The sequence below is a fragment of the Mytilus californianus genome, unplaced genomic scaffold (assembly GCF_021869535.1).
Source record: "Mytilus californianus isolate M0D057914Y unplaced genomic scaffold, xbMytCali1.0.p SCAF_19, whole genome shotgun sequence".
NCBI classification, from domain to species: domain Eukaryota; kingdom Metazoa; phylum Mollusca; class Bivalvia; order Mytilida; family Mytilidae; genus Mytilus; species Mytilus californianus.
Genome location: NW_026262667.1, coordinates 416461 through 435216, shown reverse-complemented (window position 1 = coordinate 435216; position 18756 = coordinate 416461). Strand labels below are relative to the sequence as shown.

At 32.5% G+C, this 18756-nt stretch overlaps 1 protein-coding gene across 1 annotated transcript; it reads left to right on the top strand.

Moving 5' to 3' along the window:
* The first annotated feature begins 1458 nt into the window (after nt 1-1458).
* Nucleotides 1459-8095, top strand: LOC127727012 (uncharacterized). The gene is made up of 5 exons (XM_052234394.1): nt 1459-2223; nt 4223-4319; nt 5811-5888; nt 6245-6550; nt 7170-8095. The coding sequence occupies exons 1-5, from the start codon at nt 1522-1524 to the stop codon at nt 7973-7975; spliced, it is 1989 nt and encodes a 662-aa protein (XP_052090354.1). The 5' UTR covers nt 1459-1521; the 3' UTR covers nt 7976-8095.
* The last annotated feature ends 10661 nt before the right edge of the window (nt 8096-18756 follow it).

The window sequence follows — 18756 nt, the reverse complement described above, 5'->3', positions numbered from 1 at the left end:
TTCCGGTTACGATCAATTATTTCAATATCAGCTCAGATACACTGTACAAAAAACTGCGAATTTTCTACAGTTATGTGTTCAACTTTATTATTTTCACATAATAATTGAAAACATTTAATCAAGCTTTTTCAATTTGTCAGCGTCGAGGAAAATTGTATCTTGCAAAAGTCATACTATAAAAATGGGTATTGATTGTAACATAATTACCATTATATAGCATAGCATTCCAACTATTATTGGAAAAAAATGAATAAATACATAAAGATTATTTTCACGAGAGATGTTATCCATATAGACAAATATCAAAGTAGATTATGCATGTCCAAAATTAGTTGGAGATTGACCAATGTCTCAGCATTTTTCTCAAAAGAACCGCATTTAATTGCCTTTTACATGACGTCCTAACTGAATATTTTATGACGTCATCGATCATAAACTACCTGTATTTGATTTTGTAGTATTTAATCTTAAGAAAAGACATAATTGGAAATCCTGAGTTGAAAATAATCCAGTGAAAATATGGACGCCCTGTGCTTTTCATTGCGCGTTACACGTGTGTTTCGGGAACATCGCCTTTATTAAGTACGACAATCAATGCATGTTCGTTTGGGTCCCTTTAAAAGCAAAAGAACCTAAATGATTCATCCAATAGGGTAGTGTAAAAATTGCTTGATGGATTTACAAAACTATAAATTTATAAAAATAAGAAGATGTGGTATGATTGCCAATGAAACAACTCTCCACAAGAGACCAAATTGACACAGATATTAACAACTATAGGTCACCGTACGGCCTTCAACAATGAGTAAAACCCATACCGCATAGTCAGCTATAAAAGGCCCCGAAATGACAAATGTAAAACAAACGAGAAAACTAACGGCCTGATTTATCTACAAAATAATGAACAAAAAACAGATATGATATACAGCAACAAACGACAACCACTGAATTACAGGCTCCTGACTTGGGACAGGTACATATAGAATGTGGCGGGTTAAACTAGTTTGCTGGCTCCAACCCTCATCTAAGCTTGGACAGTGGTGCAACGGCACAACACAAGAACAAACTATACAAAACAATAAACGAAAAACAAATATAAGAAACAGCAATAAACAACAACCACTAAATTACAGGCTCCTGACTTGGGACAGGCACATATAGAATGTGGCGGGGTTAAACTATTTTGAAGGGTCCAACCTCCCCCACCCCCCCCCCCCCATCCCCCTCCCCCAACTCCCCTAACCTGGGACAGTGGTGTAACAGTACAACATAAGAACAATCTATAAAAATCAGTTGAAAAGGGCTTAACTCATCAGATAGGTACAAAGCAGAAATATATCTAACAAAAACACAGAGTGGACGTGGCAGGGTACTTATACATCCCCACAACAAAAAGACACTAAGAACACTAAAAAAATGTTTTGGAATGTAATATTTAAATCCAAATAATGATCAGCTGTCATATTCTCTTTTAGGAATATAGTTTGAGTAAAGCTCGAGAATTAACGTAATATTATAACAATGAACCAGGACGAAGAAAACCTATGCAAACTTGTATTGCTTATTGTAAATATTGCAATGAACGTTATACGACAAATCATTAGTTGTAAATTGCTAAAAAGTGAAGAAAACTTTATATTCTATTTGAAAAGTAACATGCATATGTTGTTCCATGCTTGGCATAACAGCAAAAAATGTTGCAAATGCTCAAATGATGAAAATAACAATTCGGAAAGCATGCTTACAGGTGACCAGTTCCGTCTAATGTTTAATACAGGCATGCAAATGAATAAAGAACATACACATGTGAAAAATAACAAAATATATTGTTTTAACAAGATATCAGTTCGGGAAGATGCTTCCCTCGAGAATCTAGATTTGACATTAGCTAACTGTCTCCTTATTTGTACATGTACACCTGAAAGAGTAAAGGATAATGTTGAAAGGTCATCTATTTTGGACTGGACGAAAAACATAAAAGATTCCCGCAATGAGATATTTCATTTAGCAAATTCCAAATGTTTACCTACTGAGGAGTTCAAGCGTAAATGGACAAAAATTGAGGGAGCTGTTTATGGACTTGCAAGGCTAGTAGGCAGTCAATACAGTGACCAAATTAAAGAAGAACTTAAGACTTTAAAAGCCAAAAATGTGACAAATTGTCAAAACGAACTAAAAGAAATATTAATTCAGTGCAAACAAGACATAAACCTACTTATTCATGTAAGTATTGTAAACTTTGATGAAGTCGTTTATATGAAAAGAAGAAAGTTAGAGTTGTAGCTGCGTCAAATCTTGAATTACTTCTAGAAATTAACAGTGACGGTTAGTCGAGAACAAAACATTGTACGACAACAAAGATGATAATTTCAATTTCTTCAGTATGAACCTTTAATTTCAATTAACCAATATTTTATCAGCACCTGCATGTGGAGCATGTTTCAAAAGTTTATACGATATTCTAGGGCTTGCGTTTCCTGTTATGTTTTGTGTTGTCTTTCTTAAATCTTTAGTTTTTATTACCCATTTGCGTGGTCTCTCCTTTTTTTATCTCACCTAACCCGAAGGGCCAGTGTGAGTTTTTCCAATCACTTGGCGTCTGTCGTCCGTTAACTTTTACAAAGATCATCTCCCCTGAAACTACTGGACCAAATTTAATTAAACTTGGCCACAATCATCAATGGAATATATAGTTTAAAAAATATGACCGCGCCTAAAAATAGAACATAGGGGTAAAATGCAATTTTTGTCTATTATTTTGAAAACCGCTCTAAATAGAAAAAATCTGAAAGGGGTGGGGGGCAGAAAGGTCTATATAATATCTAGTGACATCAAAACTGTCAGGCGACTTTTTATAGGAGTAATTGCTCTTGAACAATGAATTTTCCATTTTTTTTCATTTTTACCTATTATCTCGACAAATATGATAGATAGACAGAAACTTGTGAAAAGCAAAAATGATCCGCAAGACCAAATCTACAAATAAGTTAACATTATCAATAAAACATAGTTTTGTTATTTACACAAAACATAAAAGTGCAATATCATCATGCACATTCAAGGATAAAAATTGATACATACGATATAAAATACTATTTCGTCGCAATAAATATTATGGCAGGTTTTGGCAACAGAACTACAAACATTTTCATTTCTGAATAAAAATATAAATTTTTCATCATCTGATAAAGTTAAAAACATATTATTATATTGATGAATTATATCAATAAATAAAAACTGTCTTAGATCTTCATATAATAGACAATACATGTTTTTCATCTTCTATATTATCACAATTGAAGCAAATTCAATCTTTTGTCTAAATCTGATCTTTCGTAACGACCAGTTTCAATTTTTAAAGGTGCTACTCCACAACTTAATTTAGCATATGCACTGCGATATCGAGTAGGTATATTTTGTAACAAATATTGTTCAGTAGAGTATGAAAATTTAAACAATTCATAAGTTCTCGACTTATTTCCTTGACCATTTATAATTATACTTTACATCCTAAATCCTGTATATCACCTATATCAATTTTCTCAAATTCATTTTTACATATCTCGTAGTTTTTACCTTGTTTTCTTTTAAAAACAATTACAGAAATCAACCCCAACTGAAGTACAAATGACTCTCAATGAACTTAGACCTTATAGAAGCCATTAATATTAGTATTTTAAAAACATTTTGAAAGTTCATATCAATGACATTCAATATAAGTGGCAATTTAACTTTGGCCTTGTGAAGATATGATACAATCCAATTAATCAAACTAATGTTTGCTCATTGGTATAAACGATAGCGGTATATTCTTTTGTTGTTCAACGTCACCTTATTTCTCAACTCTTCTTTATGTGATGAAAACATATATATGCAACAGTAAAAAACATAGGTTAATTGATATTCAAAACAGGTAATTTAAGAGAAATGAATTCCGAATTCTGGCGCTATTGATGTCTTTTAAAGATAAAAAGTGGCGCAAATTATATATTTCAAAATTGGATTTATAGCAGAAAGACTATACTCTTTTTTGTCCTTAGATACTTTTATAAGTTACATGCTGTTTTTAGATAACCTCAATCTATTTCATGTACACATTTTGACAGTAAAATATCATGCTTAAAAATGACAATATTCATACAATAACATAATGATATAATTTTACAACTTATTTTATATTTTGCTTCTGAACATACTTGATCAAATATATTTTTATACATAGCAACAATATGAGAAAAGTTTTAATGACAAGTTTAAGAGAGTTGGCATCAACAAACTAAAGGATATAAGACAACAATGGACAACGATACACAAACGAGGTAACATTTAAATAAAACACATTGATGAAAATTGACAGTTTCTTATAATGCACCTTACTAAACATGCTGAAGAGATCAAACTAAAAAAGGTGAAACAAGTTTTTTTATTGTATGCGTATCGCATTGTCTTTGTAAACGAACCGCTATGGGTCTTGGTAGTGTGACATGTCTTCCTGCGGATCGTTACCCTATGCTCAGAGATCTTTTGAACTAACGATTTAAAAATCTTGCACAGCTTGTCGGCTCAGTACAAATCAGGGTTCATTATTAAACAACATTAGCATATTCGTGTCCTAAATGTGCATTTAATTTGCCACTGGAGGTTAAACAGCCCCCATCGTCATCTTTGTTAATGTTAAACAATGTTTGTAACAAAATGTTGAAAATTATCATGAAATTTATGTTGGTGATGACTGTTCATGATGAATAACAAATGAGACATTGAAGCGTAGATAAAAATAAAGAGTCATGGTGTGATCTGCAATGAGACAACCGGCAAGTAAAAAAATTTAAGTTATCCCTACTTTTTTCATAAATAAAGCAACACAAGAAACCTACGTCACGAAAAACCGGAAAGTGTTCATTTGCAGGTATCATTACAGTCTTTAAAACGTGCGTCTTACCTAACTAATCTTAAATCTGATATAGTTGTTGAGTTTTTACAACCGCTGGATCGATGATGCTGCTGGTGGACATTTCGTCCCCGATATTGACGCCAGGCAAACAGTTTGCATTCTTTGCTTACATAAAATATCGTTCAGAAAATGTGAACAAAATTCGAAATACTAATGTTTTGTTTTTTTTACATTAAACCTAAACGAGATTTAGCAAAAACTTCTGGAATAAAATTTTGTAATGGTAGGTATTCTTAAATGACCATTCGTTATTGATTTTACCTTCGAAATGACAAGATTCGAGTTGCATTTGAAAGGTTTCAAGTTTAGAACAGGTGCATCATAAATGTTCAATTAAAAACCTGGTATCTCTTAATACGTGTTTGTTTCAATATGAACGTATGTGAGACAACTAGCATGAACAAAACTGTTCGTCAAATGTAATCAATACCACATCAATCTCGTGGGATGTTTTTTTTAACAGCAAAAAAATGAAAATAAAAATAAATGAAAGAAAGAAAAGTAAATATAAAAAAAACACAGCCTTTAACCCACAAAAAAAACTGCAAAAAAGACGCATTGGCTTTGAGCGTTCCTGGTGAAGATGAATAAAAAAGCGCGTCGAACGCTTAAAAGTGTTGTTTTCATGTTTACTGCTTTTCAGTTTCAAACACTGACTATTAAACTACTGAAAGTATACTTACATACTATAGCCTTATATAGATGTTTCTACCATCGTTGTCTACGTTAGGTTCATAAGGCTGAATAATAAAAAAAAACTATGATATCTAGTTTGTATTGATCATTTTAGAGTGCAAATTTTATAGCAATTTTTAAACATGTAAAACGATTGAAACATTATATGTTATCATTTCAGAACAAATCTGTGCTAAGGCAGGTGGAATCAAAATCAACATTGTAGACACATCATACATAAAGGAAGATGTTGTTAAAGGTTATAATGATCCAAGTCCTAAAGTTGATATAATATGGTTCTGTTATCTCAATTTTCAATAATGTCTGTGAAAAGTAATAAAACATATGTTGTGTTACAAACTCATATTATGGAGACACAATATGCTATTCCAAGAACTTTTCGTACAGTACTTACTTTGTATATTGCAAATACTTACTAAACATAATTTCATTCTTCGTTTAACTATACTTGTTAGCAGTCGCATACCAAAAACCACATTCTCGATGAATTTTTCGTTTCTCTGAAAGGCCCCTTAAATTCAAGATATGTGGTGAATAAGGTTATATTTCAATGTATTTTGTTTCTTCTATATACATTTTTTCTAATTTGCACAGAAAACAAATCAGTAGAAGTACTTTTACGCGTCCAGACCCCTGAAGAATGGGATGAGGATATCATAATCGAGTCCATACGACGTATGTGTGATGAAATAAATAAAGGTGGAAACATTATAATTAAGGAGACAACCCTTGAACAATTTATGCTAGTAGTTGAAATGTTGATTGACACACTAAAAACACAGCAAAATTTGAAAGATGAAATTGAAATGTTTTTCCGGAAAATATTTGAACAGTGCAATATTGATACCAGCCAGTCGGACACAGTTTACGTTTCTATTGAATCCATTACTGAAATACAAAGTAAGTTTTCGAAATAGAAAGATGTAACAAATATGTTATCACGACTATTGTAACGTAATATGTATTTAGAGGGTGAAGGTAAATCATGTTGAAAATGAAACGGACTCTTCTTCAATAATATTTGAGGTAAACAAAAAAACAAGACAACATGACTAGTACTTTCGCACTTTAAAGTAAAAGTTCACAAATGACCATCGATATTGCTCTCTTATATAGCCACAATCCCATTATCTTTTTGTTGTTTAAATATTTTTGGATTTTTGACATGACATTAGTAACTGAGTATGAACTATTTACCCTAAATAACGCCGAATTCCTGTTGCCCAATAACTTCTCTCTTTTTGTGAACGGTGTCCGTCACTCCACTTTGGAGTCACCCTTTGGTAAATGAATGATAAAAAACGTGAAAAAAATGTTGTCGAAACATCAAAGTACACATATCAAGCTCCGTTACTGATTTAAAAAGACATCCCAAAAACTACTACTCTTGTTAAATAATCACAAGATAAAAAGACACTGTTCATGTATGAAGAATATTGGCTAAAGTAATCTTTGTTATTTTTTTTATTTCCTGTAGAATATATGTAGTTTTAATAACAAAGCTTAGCTTTAATTACAGGTCCCGTTCCATCTGATGTTGAACTAGTTTTAATGAAGAACTTGGCAGTTCAAAAAAGAAAAGACGCATTCTTTACCAGTTGTGCAGTATGGTCGGACAATCATTATATTTTCATTGATAGCAATAATATGTGCCTTATTGTGTCCAATCACAAAACTGGTGATACTGAGGAAATTGAACTGAGAAACAAGCCATTTAGTATGGCGATTATTGATAGCAACAACGTAGCTATTTCTTTCCCAGAAAAGCAGGAAATCGCCATTCTCAATTTAAGCGCTATTGGCAAACATGGACCGACAAAGTTTAAAAAGGTTAATGGTAAATGTTATACACTTACTAAGTATGATGACAACACATTACTTGTATACATACAGGGCAAAGGAATACATTCTTATGACATGTCAAAGGACGAATTTAAGTCACTTAATATACAAATTCCTTCTTTTGTCCCACATTCTGACGAAATTTGTGCTCAAAATAACCGTCTTTTTCATACCAACCGATCTAGTGGCTCCGTATTCTGTTATGAAATAAACGGTAGTATGTTGTGGAAATTTGAACGCGATTTAAAAAGGCCTACGGCGTTGACAAGCGATACATTTGGTAATGTTTATGTTACCGATTATACGTCTCATCATCTATACTTCATTTCAGCCGACGGTCAGTCACACAAAACGCTATTGAGTAGGAAAGACAAGCTATGGCTTCCAACTTTTGTATATTTTTGTGTGAAAAGAAATTGTTTATTAATAGTTAATAGGGACAACGGGTATGCTGCAAGTTACAGTATTAAGTATGAAAAATAGTACACAGAATTGTAAATCATATTTTGCAATTCTTTAACTCAAACATTGTATTTATTCATTTAGTATATGTCTATTTGTTATTTGTTTCTGTTTTGTTTTATAATAAATGGTTAGCTTTGACTATAGAATCTATTTGTAAATGAACATCACAAGATTAGATAAACATTTATAAATTTGATGCGTTTGCCGCAATTTAACAAATAAGGAGATGTACGAATTTCTGTTATAGAAACTGCCCGCCAGTTAACGAAAAAAAAAACCCATCTATATATAACTGTTCGGCCTGACATAATAAGTAATGTGCATACCTTTATGAATATTGTAATCCTATTGTACAGTTGAAAAAAAAAAACACTGTATAATTTAAAAAAAATACATAATGACTTAAACCATGTACTTAAATATCATAAGATGAAAAACAAATATAACAGATAGATAATGATTGAAAAAATCGTTTGTCTAGCTTAATAAATGATATAAACACTTCTTTCCTTGATGGTGTCTTACTCTTGCTTTTTACTGACTGTTTCTGAAGAATGGCTTGAACAAGAACAGAAAATGTGTACCTTTGATGGATAGAGCAAATGATATTATGTGATTCAAAATAGTAATAACAAAAACACCAGACTTTCTAGGTTAATTCAAAAATGGGGAAAGTCTCCAAAACCATGCAAAATAAACGCTTGATTATATCAATCAACGAAACGAATAGAAAACAACTGTCGTAAAAAAAAAGTCATCAAAGATACCCGCAAGACATGCGTTTCGTCGACAACAGAATAAAATTAAGTAAAGGGCCAAAAAATGTATAGTGTTTAAAATGTTTTGGGGCTAATTTCTCCTAATATCACATGGGATAGGAGTGCAACAGCACATTGATTACGTATTATAGTGTTCTTTTATTTGTCTTTGTATATTATTAAACTTTACTGTTCAGTTCATTTTTGGTAATATCCTTTTGGCGTGGCTCGGTTTTTATACATCCCGCCATTGTGTTATTGTGTTATGGTATTTTTTTGTATTCTTGTCTTTTATTTTTGCTTTTGTGCTTTGTCTATATGCCATTTTGCTTTTCTTTGTTGACATAGTTGTTTGTTTTTGTAGTGATTAAGACTATAACACAATGTTGACTGTTGTACCACAATTTTTGACATTTTTACCAATTATAAAATTGAGAATGGAAATGGGAAATATGTCAAAGAGACAACAACCCGACCAAAGAGCAGACAACAGCCGAAAGCCACCAATGGGTCGTCAATGCAGCGAGAAAAATCCCGCACCCGGAGGTGGTCCTCAGCTGGCCCCCAACTAAAATTGCGTGCTAGTTCAGTGAAAATGGACGTCACACTAAACTCCAAAACATATAAATGAACTAAAATTAAAAAACATACTAGACTAACAAAGGCCAGAGGCTCCTGACTTGGGACAGGCACAAAAATGCGGCGGGGTTAAACATGTTTTGTGAGATCTCAACCCTCCCCCTATACCTCTAGCCAATGTAGAATAAAGAAACACATAGCAATACGCACAGTAAAACTCAGTTTAAAAGAAGTCCGAGTCCGATGTCAGAATAGGTAACAAAAGAAACTAAGCAAAATGACGATGATGTTTGTTTGTTTTGTTCACACATTGTTGTAAATATAATGCCATGCAAGTGAGAGGTTCGGCTAGCTATAAAACCATGTTTAAACCACCATTTTCTACACAAGGAAATGCCTGTACCTAGTCAGGAATATGAGAGTTGTTTTCCATTTGTTTGATGTGTTTGAGCTTTTGATTTTGCTATTTGATAAGGGACTCTCCGATTTGAATTTTCCTTGGAGTTCGGTATTTTTGTTATTTTACTTTTCACAAGAACAAATTGTACAGAACAATAAACGCAACACAAATATTATATACAGCAACAACAGACAACCACTGATTTACAGGTTCCTGACTTGTGACAGGCACATTCAAAATATGGCTAGGTTAAACATATTGACGGGCGCCCAGATAGTCCGGGGACACAGTTATCGTCCTTTGACTTTCGTTGTCTACGAATATAGTCCCTTGTATGGACAGTGTATAACTTACAAATTTTTTTCATACACCTTCCAAAATCATTTCTTGATATTTTATGCATAAAATATTAAGTAGTGGGATGAAATTACATGTAAAAAAAATTGAGGCATGAATATTTAGGTAAAGTAGCGATTTGGTCCAGTTTGAAAAGGTAAAAAATTAGTATGTCTGAAGCTGTCAAACTGAATTACAGATCCCCTTAGCATAAAATTATCCATATTTATAAATATAAATGAGTTAGAGTCGATAGACGTTTTGATATAATTTGTCCCAACAGTAGTACACTACAATGTAATTTTTTTTTTAATTTGCGTTTTTGTCTAAAAGAAATGCACTACGTAATAACTGTGTTCTCGGGCCAGATCTCCTTTTACCTGGGACAGCTGTATGACAGCACAACATAAGATAAACATATACAAATCAGTTTGACCAATCAAATCGATAAAAAGCACAATAAACAACTAACAAAAACACTGAAGAAACAGAGTACAGATCTGAGAGTACTCGCTAGTTCCAAGTCATTAACAACTAACTATTTAACAAAAAATTATGAATCCAATACAAATATTCATTCAACATACATCTATAAGATTTGATTTAAAGACGTCATAAACTTTCTAGGAAAACAAGATCGTGTGCATTACCAAAATATAAGTATCAAAAGAATACAGAACCGTAAGACTTTAAAACTGTTTAGCAACACATATTTAGTTATCTTTTAATTTATTGATAAACTCAATGTTAGAATCGATGAAAGCAATACTATAAGATCTAAATACAATGTTATATTGATATCCATTGAGAGTATGTTTATTCAAAGGATAGATGAGCTTACATAAGAATGACTATATCTAATAAAATAAGTAGGTAGCTTTAGTTCTTGGTGTTTACGTATGTTTTCGTCAATGTTTTTATATAAAAATGCAAATAAGATAATTTATAAACATTTATTATTTTTTAAAATATGTAAAAGGTCTGATCGTGGTTATTTTTTTTAAATTTACAGTAAATATAGTGTTTACGCCGATTATGAATGTACAAATTATTTGTACAGCAACGACATAGGAGAGAGTTAGGAAAAATAGTAAAAGATCACACCTCGTTTGTGAAATACTTGCATGAATACCGGTTAACGGGAATATAGTGATCAGAAATCGTCGGGAAATGTCGATAAATTATTACACTAGAATACAGTCTGTACAACATTTATCAATGTCGCTTACAAGTAATTTAAGGTGTGACCTAATAGATAAACCTTGAATATTGAATCCATCGTTCCTAGAGAGATAACTATTTTTGTGCATTTTTTGCCGTTTAGATAACCTTATCAACTGATTTCCTTGTCATCAATCTATAAAGAGTTATTTGACAATAAGGTAAAAGGTAAGGATTACAGTTTGTGTTATGGTTATTGATAGATTGAGGAAACAAAAAACAAAACAAAAACTAAAACCATCGTATTGCATTCCTTCAGGAAGATAGATTTTAACGAAAGCCGAGAATTTTTTTATGTTATTATAGCTATATACTGATGGAATCTTTATGCCAAAAAAAAAAAAAAAAAAACAAACGCAAAAAAAAACGAAACAACCCCCTGAAAAAATGATATTAAGACGAATGGTACTAGATAAAATATATGGTACGGGAATCGACAGTAGTTCTAAGCCATTTAGACAAGTCATGGAGGAAAATTTGAGATATATTTAGATAATCAAAAGTTTGACGTATACAAATGTTTTGTTATGACAAACACAAAACAAACATTAACCTAGGAGAGCTTGCCAACTATTCAAAACAAGACGATAAAATGCACTAATAATAGCCCAATGTGTGCTTATTCGTCACAGTCCCTATATATCAGTTTGTATATATCTCCCAATTGATACGATATTCCCGGGCTTGTGTTTCCTATCATGATTTCCTTGATAGAGGATTGCTGCTCACAAGGAAGCTATTAAACCAAGAGTTCCAAATGGTGAAGTTGAAGTCATCCCTTCGTAAATTTTACGGACGCCATCACGAGTTGGTTGACCGTTATGGAATAACCGTTTCACAGATGATATCGGATATGTTCCTTATGTCGTAACTACAATACCCTTCCCTTTTCACGAATGTGACTTACCGAATTAGACTATTTACCGGATTTGTAATAACATAAGCAACTCGACGGGTGCCACATGTGGAGCAGGATCTGCTTACCCTTCCGGAGCACCTGAGATCACCCCCAGTTTTTGGTGGGGTTCGTGTTGCTTAGTCTTTAGTTTTCTATGTTGTGTCATCTGTACTATTATTTGTCTGTTTGTCTTTTTATTTTTGGCCATGACGTTGTCAGTTTGTTTTCGATCTATGAGTTTGACTGTCCCTATGGTATCTTTCGTCCCTCTTTGATAACTTCCAGGAACAGACATGTAAATTGTTGTTCCTTTGCTCTTGGCCAGAACTAGTGACATGCTGAAAAAAGACAGACTCGTTTATTGACATGTGGTGTTTTATTTTTCAGTTCGATTGACTTGTTCTTAAAATGCTTCCCTTTAAGTGGTTAATGTCATCTGTTTTTATTTCCAATTTAACTTGCTCCAATTAGATCATCAGTAATATCCCGGAAAAGTCATCTGATTTGTAAATGTACTGATTTTGATTGCGACATTTTGACAGAGTCTGGATTTGAAAGGCTTGTTATGCATGCATAGCAAGAGACTCTTGAGGCACTGACGGGTTTCCAATTTTTGAGTTCATGAAATTTGTTCTGTTGTTTGGACTTAGTTAGTATATTCTAAAAGTAAAGTTCTGTTGCATCTCATCTTATTACTTGTTTTATATGAGATCAATAATAGAACAAATTACAATAAGTAACTCAGTAAAGATCACTTCTCTTTGAAAGATAAGAAAAACTGAAGAAACAAAATGAATTTATAAATCATAGATGTACACACAATACTATGAAAAAAAGAGGAAGGGTAAACATTTCCTATTCTACTAGGGACAGCCCTCTGTTTCCTCATGATAATATCTGATTATAAGTTAGAATTGTTGGTGAAGGATCGTACCAAAGCGAGTTGATAAACATCTCTTATGCAATGAAAACGATATTTCAAATAAATAAAACCACTGGTTGTCCCTGCATACTGAAATTTTAGATTGACTTCGATGCTTTCCATATTTTGTAATTCTTTTGTTAATGATCTGTCAAAAAGGAAAGTATGTGTAGCGGGTGCTGGTATTATTGGTATTCGTCAATTCTGACTTTTTGTGTGTGGTACTAGTACCATTCATCTTCTGATAAGTGGAGTGTAAAGTTAAAGGAAAATGTTCTGTACAAGTCGGCTATTACAGGAGAATATTTGGTCCTAATAAGAATGCAAGAATACCGACTGTGTTTTGTATACCACGTCCATGAACTATCAAATTTATCAATTTAAAATCAAGACTCTTGATGACGTCCGTTTACTCAAGAAGGCTGTGTCTTTGAATAAGTGTGGTTTGTATAACCAAATATGATATTTCTCATAAAACAGTATATTTAGATCTACACTGGTCTTTTTTAATGAAACATAGTTGGATTACACTTTTTTAAAGTTAAGAAGTAGAAATAATAGTCTAAAGGGTAAATAAAGGCAACAGTAGTATATCGGTGTTCAAAAGTCATAAATCGATTGAGAGAAAACAAATCCGGGTTACAAACCAAAACCGATGGAAACACATCAGCTGTAAGAGGAAAACAAAGGAACACCAGGAACACCGAAGTGCAACAAAAACACAAGCCAACACACATAGAAACGAACTATTTGATAACAACTGCCATATTCCTGACTTGGTACAGAACATTTTAAGAAAAAATGGTGGGTTGAACCTGGTTTCATGGCATGCCAAACCTCCCGCTTTATGACAATGTTAAAAAATATCGATAAAACACTACGTGACAGAAATACAGCACAAACACACGCAAGAACATTCATAACAGAGAAACGCACAAACAAATAATATAAAAGTCGACACAACATGCAAACCACAGAACAACAACGAACATATTGTCCATCAACGAAAAACACCACAGGATATCAAAAACAGTGACGCGCTTACGTAACTAACATACAATCTCGAACTTTATACAATTATTTTCAAAATATTCGTCCAAACAATTTTCATGACAATAATGGTATTGAAAGACAATTTTATAATTATTTGGACTACAAACGATAAGACATAACATATTATCCAACCGAAACCATAACAGAAACATCAAAGTAAATCCATTAATGTTCGATGTACAAAACACCGAGACACGATTTAATGCGGAAAATATTGTTCTTGGGTCAGAGTCTTGGGATGTTTCCCTAAACTTATTCACTATTCTGATTAAGTATTATATTTATACATGTCGCTTTAACACTGCATTACCGACTCTTACAGGGGTGATAGCTATGATTAAAAATTCCTACCAAATAGAAAAAATATCTACCTCCTTTTACAGATCCCCTAAAGCAAGAGAGAAATTTGATAGTAAATGGGAATTGATTAAAACCTTAGTTTACACGTGAGGAGAGATCTTTCTTTTTTGTACTCACTTTAGGCTTTATAATAATTCATGTAGAATTAATAATATGTTTGATGCGCATCACAACTGGACAGTGATTTTTGTGCATCATAAAAGTGCTATCTATGATGTTTATTGATATTGTTATATATATATTGATATACTTGTTTTTGCTTGATTGTATTTGAATTATCTCCCCTTGACTTAGGTTGTCTTTTACTGTTGTTATTTATTTTGTGATTCTGTCCAACATGTCCTGTCTGACCCTTATCTGTTTATGATCTCTGGTGGCCTCTCCAGGTACCTCTCATGTTCAACATCATAGTATTGACCGTGATGCATGTGGCAAGAGGAGAAGGCTGATACCATCATTAACAATATCAACATATTCATGTACTCTAATCCAGAGTGATAAATGATGAGTATGATCTAATAGATAATTATCATATAGATAATAAAAAATTAGCATTTTTATCTTTTTAACTTTAGACTGTTATTGAAAAATTTAATATTAATACATGTATTATAAATTATCTATGTATTCATGTATCACAATGCTTGGTGCTTTTTCAGATAAAAAAAAAATAAATTACAAAAAAAAACACCGAGACACGCCGCACAGCATTCACATTCAGTATAACAGTCATATTGGGGAATATGACAATGATGGTATTAAAAGGCAATTTCATAATTATTTGGACAACAAACGATACGACATAACACATTATTCATCCGAAACCATAACAAAAACATCAAAAATAAAATCATGAATGTTGGATGTACAAAATACCGAGACACGTCGTATAGCAATGTAAATTCACTCTCGGTATAACAGTCATATTCGGGAATAGGTCGCGTTCGGTACTTAGCAGACAGACGACATAGATGTTAAACCACAATCTAAGACGTGGTTAAAATGTCATTAGTTAGTTTAGACACAGACACATCGTATAGATCAACCAATTCGTGATGGTGTCCATAAAATTTACGGAGTGTCATTTTTAATCTTTCCTCCTCATAAATCTGTTGGAGCAGTTTCTGCGTAAGGAGCCCACTCCTGTATATGAAGTCAGTATAGTGTGAACATGCACGAGCATAGCGTATCAATTGAGATATGTACACACCATACGACGGAGCAGAGGGTATATTACTGCAGAGAAATGGGAAATTGATAAAATAGTCGTATGTTTCTTGGCCATTTAACTCCATCTGATCTTTGAAATCTTACTTTTTTACATCTGATTCACGCCCCCAATAATGTGTTACGTAACGTTGACATCATATGTGCCTTGTTATACCTGTTCCAGAAATATAATATAAAAACAGAACCATGACCTTTTGTAGTTACAAAACTTATACCTTTTGTAGTTACAAAACTTAATAGTTTCGGTAAAGAACTATGTCTTACGAGTTGATAGCCGATCTTAATTATACGCAGGTTGCTGTTTTAACGAGTAGTTGATGTTATAGGTATTAAACTTACTGGGCGGGAAAGGATTTTAAGTAATATGATTGGCAACTGAAATCATGACCTTGCGCAATACAAAAATATGAGTATCGACAGAATGTTGAAACTTAAGACTTTTCAGCTGTATAGCAATACATATTTAGTAATGTATTAATTTATTGATAAAAAATGAATGTAAGTACCCGTGGAAACAATATTCATTGATCTCACTGCAATGTTCAAATGATAATCTTTGAGAATATCTTTATGCAACGGATCAATGACCTTACATGGATCGTATCTAAATGTACGGGCTCTAAAATCAACATCACTGTAAATATTAAGATGTGATATCCCGTTAGTTATAAGGTTTCTCCAGGTACAGCCAAAATGTCATATCTAATTTTTGTATCTTTAAAAGAATTTAGCAAGGGTTCTAAGTAATTCATTGTAATTGTAACGAAATACTTGACTTAAAATAGCATACCAGTTATACACTAGTCACGTTGATTAAATATATAACATCACTACTAAAACGGAGATAGCAAACAAGTTGTAAAATAACATCAAAATGGAGTCAAAGGAAAGTAACCGTCCAAAAAAGGAAAATTTACTATAGGAAACAACAAATCATCCCTTATGTCGTGAATTCTAGTATAGAATTTCCCGTTTGAAACTGAAATATCCAGAATATCTGGAATGTCATATTTTTGTAACTCTTCCTGTGATTCAGAGAGAACAACAACGTTGTCTGCAGACATAGAAACATTACTACTGTGGTTGTTTAAATCAACATGTTGAGTACAAAAATGTATATGGACGATCGTGAATAAATAACGGATGTACACTCAGAAAATTCACCCTGTATAACTCCTATTTAAGACCTTAATAAAGTGTGTTTTTTTTTTTACGAAACCTTTGTTTCAACGGTGCAATTTGCTGATAATGGAATAACATAGTTCTGCAGATGTAGACCTTTCATGTGAAGTTATGCATCAAAAGATTGTGTAACGCCTGCAGGTATAACAGTGCAAATTGCTTTAATGACGAAAAAGCATGCAAATAATGTATCTTTGTTTTATTGCAATATTTATGAATTACTGTTTAAAAACAAACAAATAACTGGTCAGCGATCTTGTTTTTGTCGAGTCTGTAACAAATGTCGCGGAAGCAAGACATAGTGAGGGTCTGGATAGGGGTTCTTCATTTGCGTATTCTGTAATTTGTTCTGTCATTTAAAAAAAAAAAATTTTCATGTTTTTCTGCCCATAATTCTCTATTCCTTATATCATAGCACCCATTGTTTTCTATTCTTTATTTTCTAGTCCAATTTTTCTCTATTCTTCATTATTTTTTTGCGCATTATTCTCTTTTCTGTAAAACCCATCCAGGCACTCGAGCTCATACCGATCTTGAATTCAGTAAACGTTAATGTCGTCAAAATTTAGGTAAAATAAACATAGACGTTTTGATTCAGGTTCAGTTTGTGGTTATTTTTTTTTATACATTAATACCTTTGTCAAGCCTTCATCGAATTTTACGAAAATTTAACAGAAGCTTCTTTATGATCAAAAGACAGTATTAAAAATAAAATCTGGAAAATATTTCTTTTTCTTTTTCAGTACTTTACTGATAAAAAGACTTGTTTTATTTTCAATTAACCTTTAGATACAGTGTTTTTTCAACGTCTTTTAAATCAATAACTTTGTGTAACCTTTTTGGCATTTTTTTAAAACTTGGATAGAAGCTTTTATATGATAAACAGATATAACATTACAAACAACATTTTGTTATAATGTTTTTTTTTTCTTTTTTTTTTTCTTAATTTTTTGGGTTTTTACAGATAAATGGAGTTCGATACATTCACATGGAATAAATTTGTTTAAACATCAAAGAATTTGTCAAATCTCCATACAATGTTCCAAAACTTGGATAGAACCTTTGGAACCATTACATAGCATCGGAAAAAAAAACTATTACACTGATAGCAGCAATCGGAGGTGTAAACAGAGTTCAACAGAACCATTTACAATTATTCTTAATATAAAATCTTTTATTTAAATCTAACTTAACAATTTACCGAGGCCGGGTTCTCCGTTTTTTTAAAACTGATGACAAATATGCCTATGTTACGACAAGTGTTGGATATAGTGCTCTTGATAGACAAATTATTATTATACGAGAGAAGCTGGATCCTTTAAATATCCCGTAGTGGATTTTATCCCAGATGGATGCAGTGATAACAAATAAGATCGTTCCAGACTTTTCGTAATATATTCCACAACACAAAGGATACTTTGTTAAAGTGATTTCCATTTAACATAGAAATGAAAATAAAAGGTTTGCGATGATACTTTGAAAAGTAAGGGCTTATACCTACGAAAAGTGTATCGATACTAATTTCTCTATCTATCCACACACGTTTTGTATTTTATCATTTGAGAACTAAGATGTTCAACAGTATCGCAATATTTCTTAAAATAAACCATTATTTTTCAAAAGTGTCGCGATACTTGGCATTTGTTGTTGAAATGCGTATCTGGTGCAGTACAATCGGTACCCTTAATGTCATTACTACCACTGGGTCGATACCTCTGTTGGTTGACTGCAAGTTCCCGAGGGTATCACCAGCCCAGTAGCCAGAACTTCGTTACTGGCATGGAAATACGGATATTGTATTATTGAAATTTGCTGTTATTAAATATTAGAAATTAGTTTAAGTCAAACCTCTGATTCTTT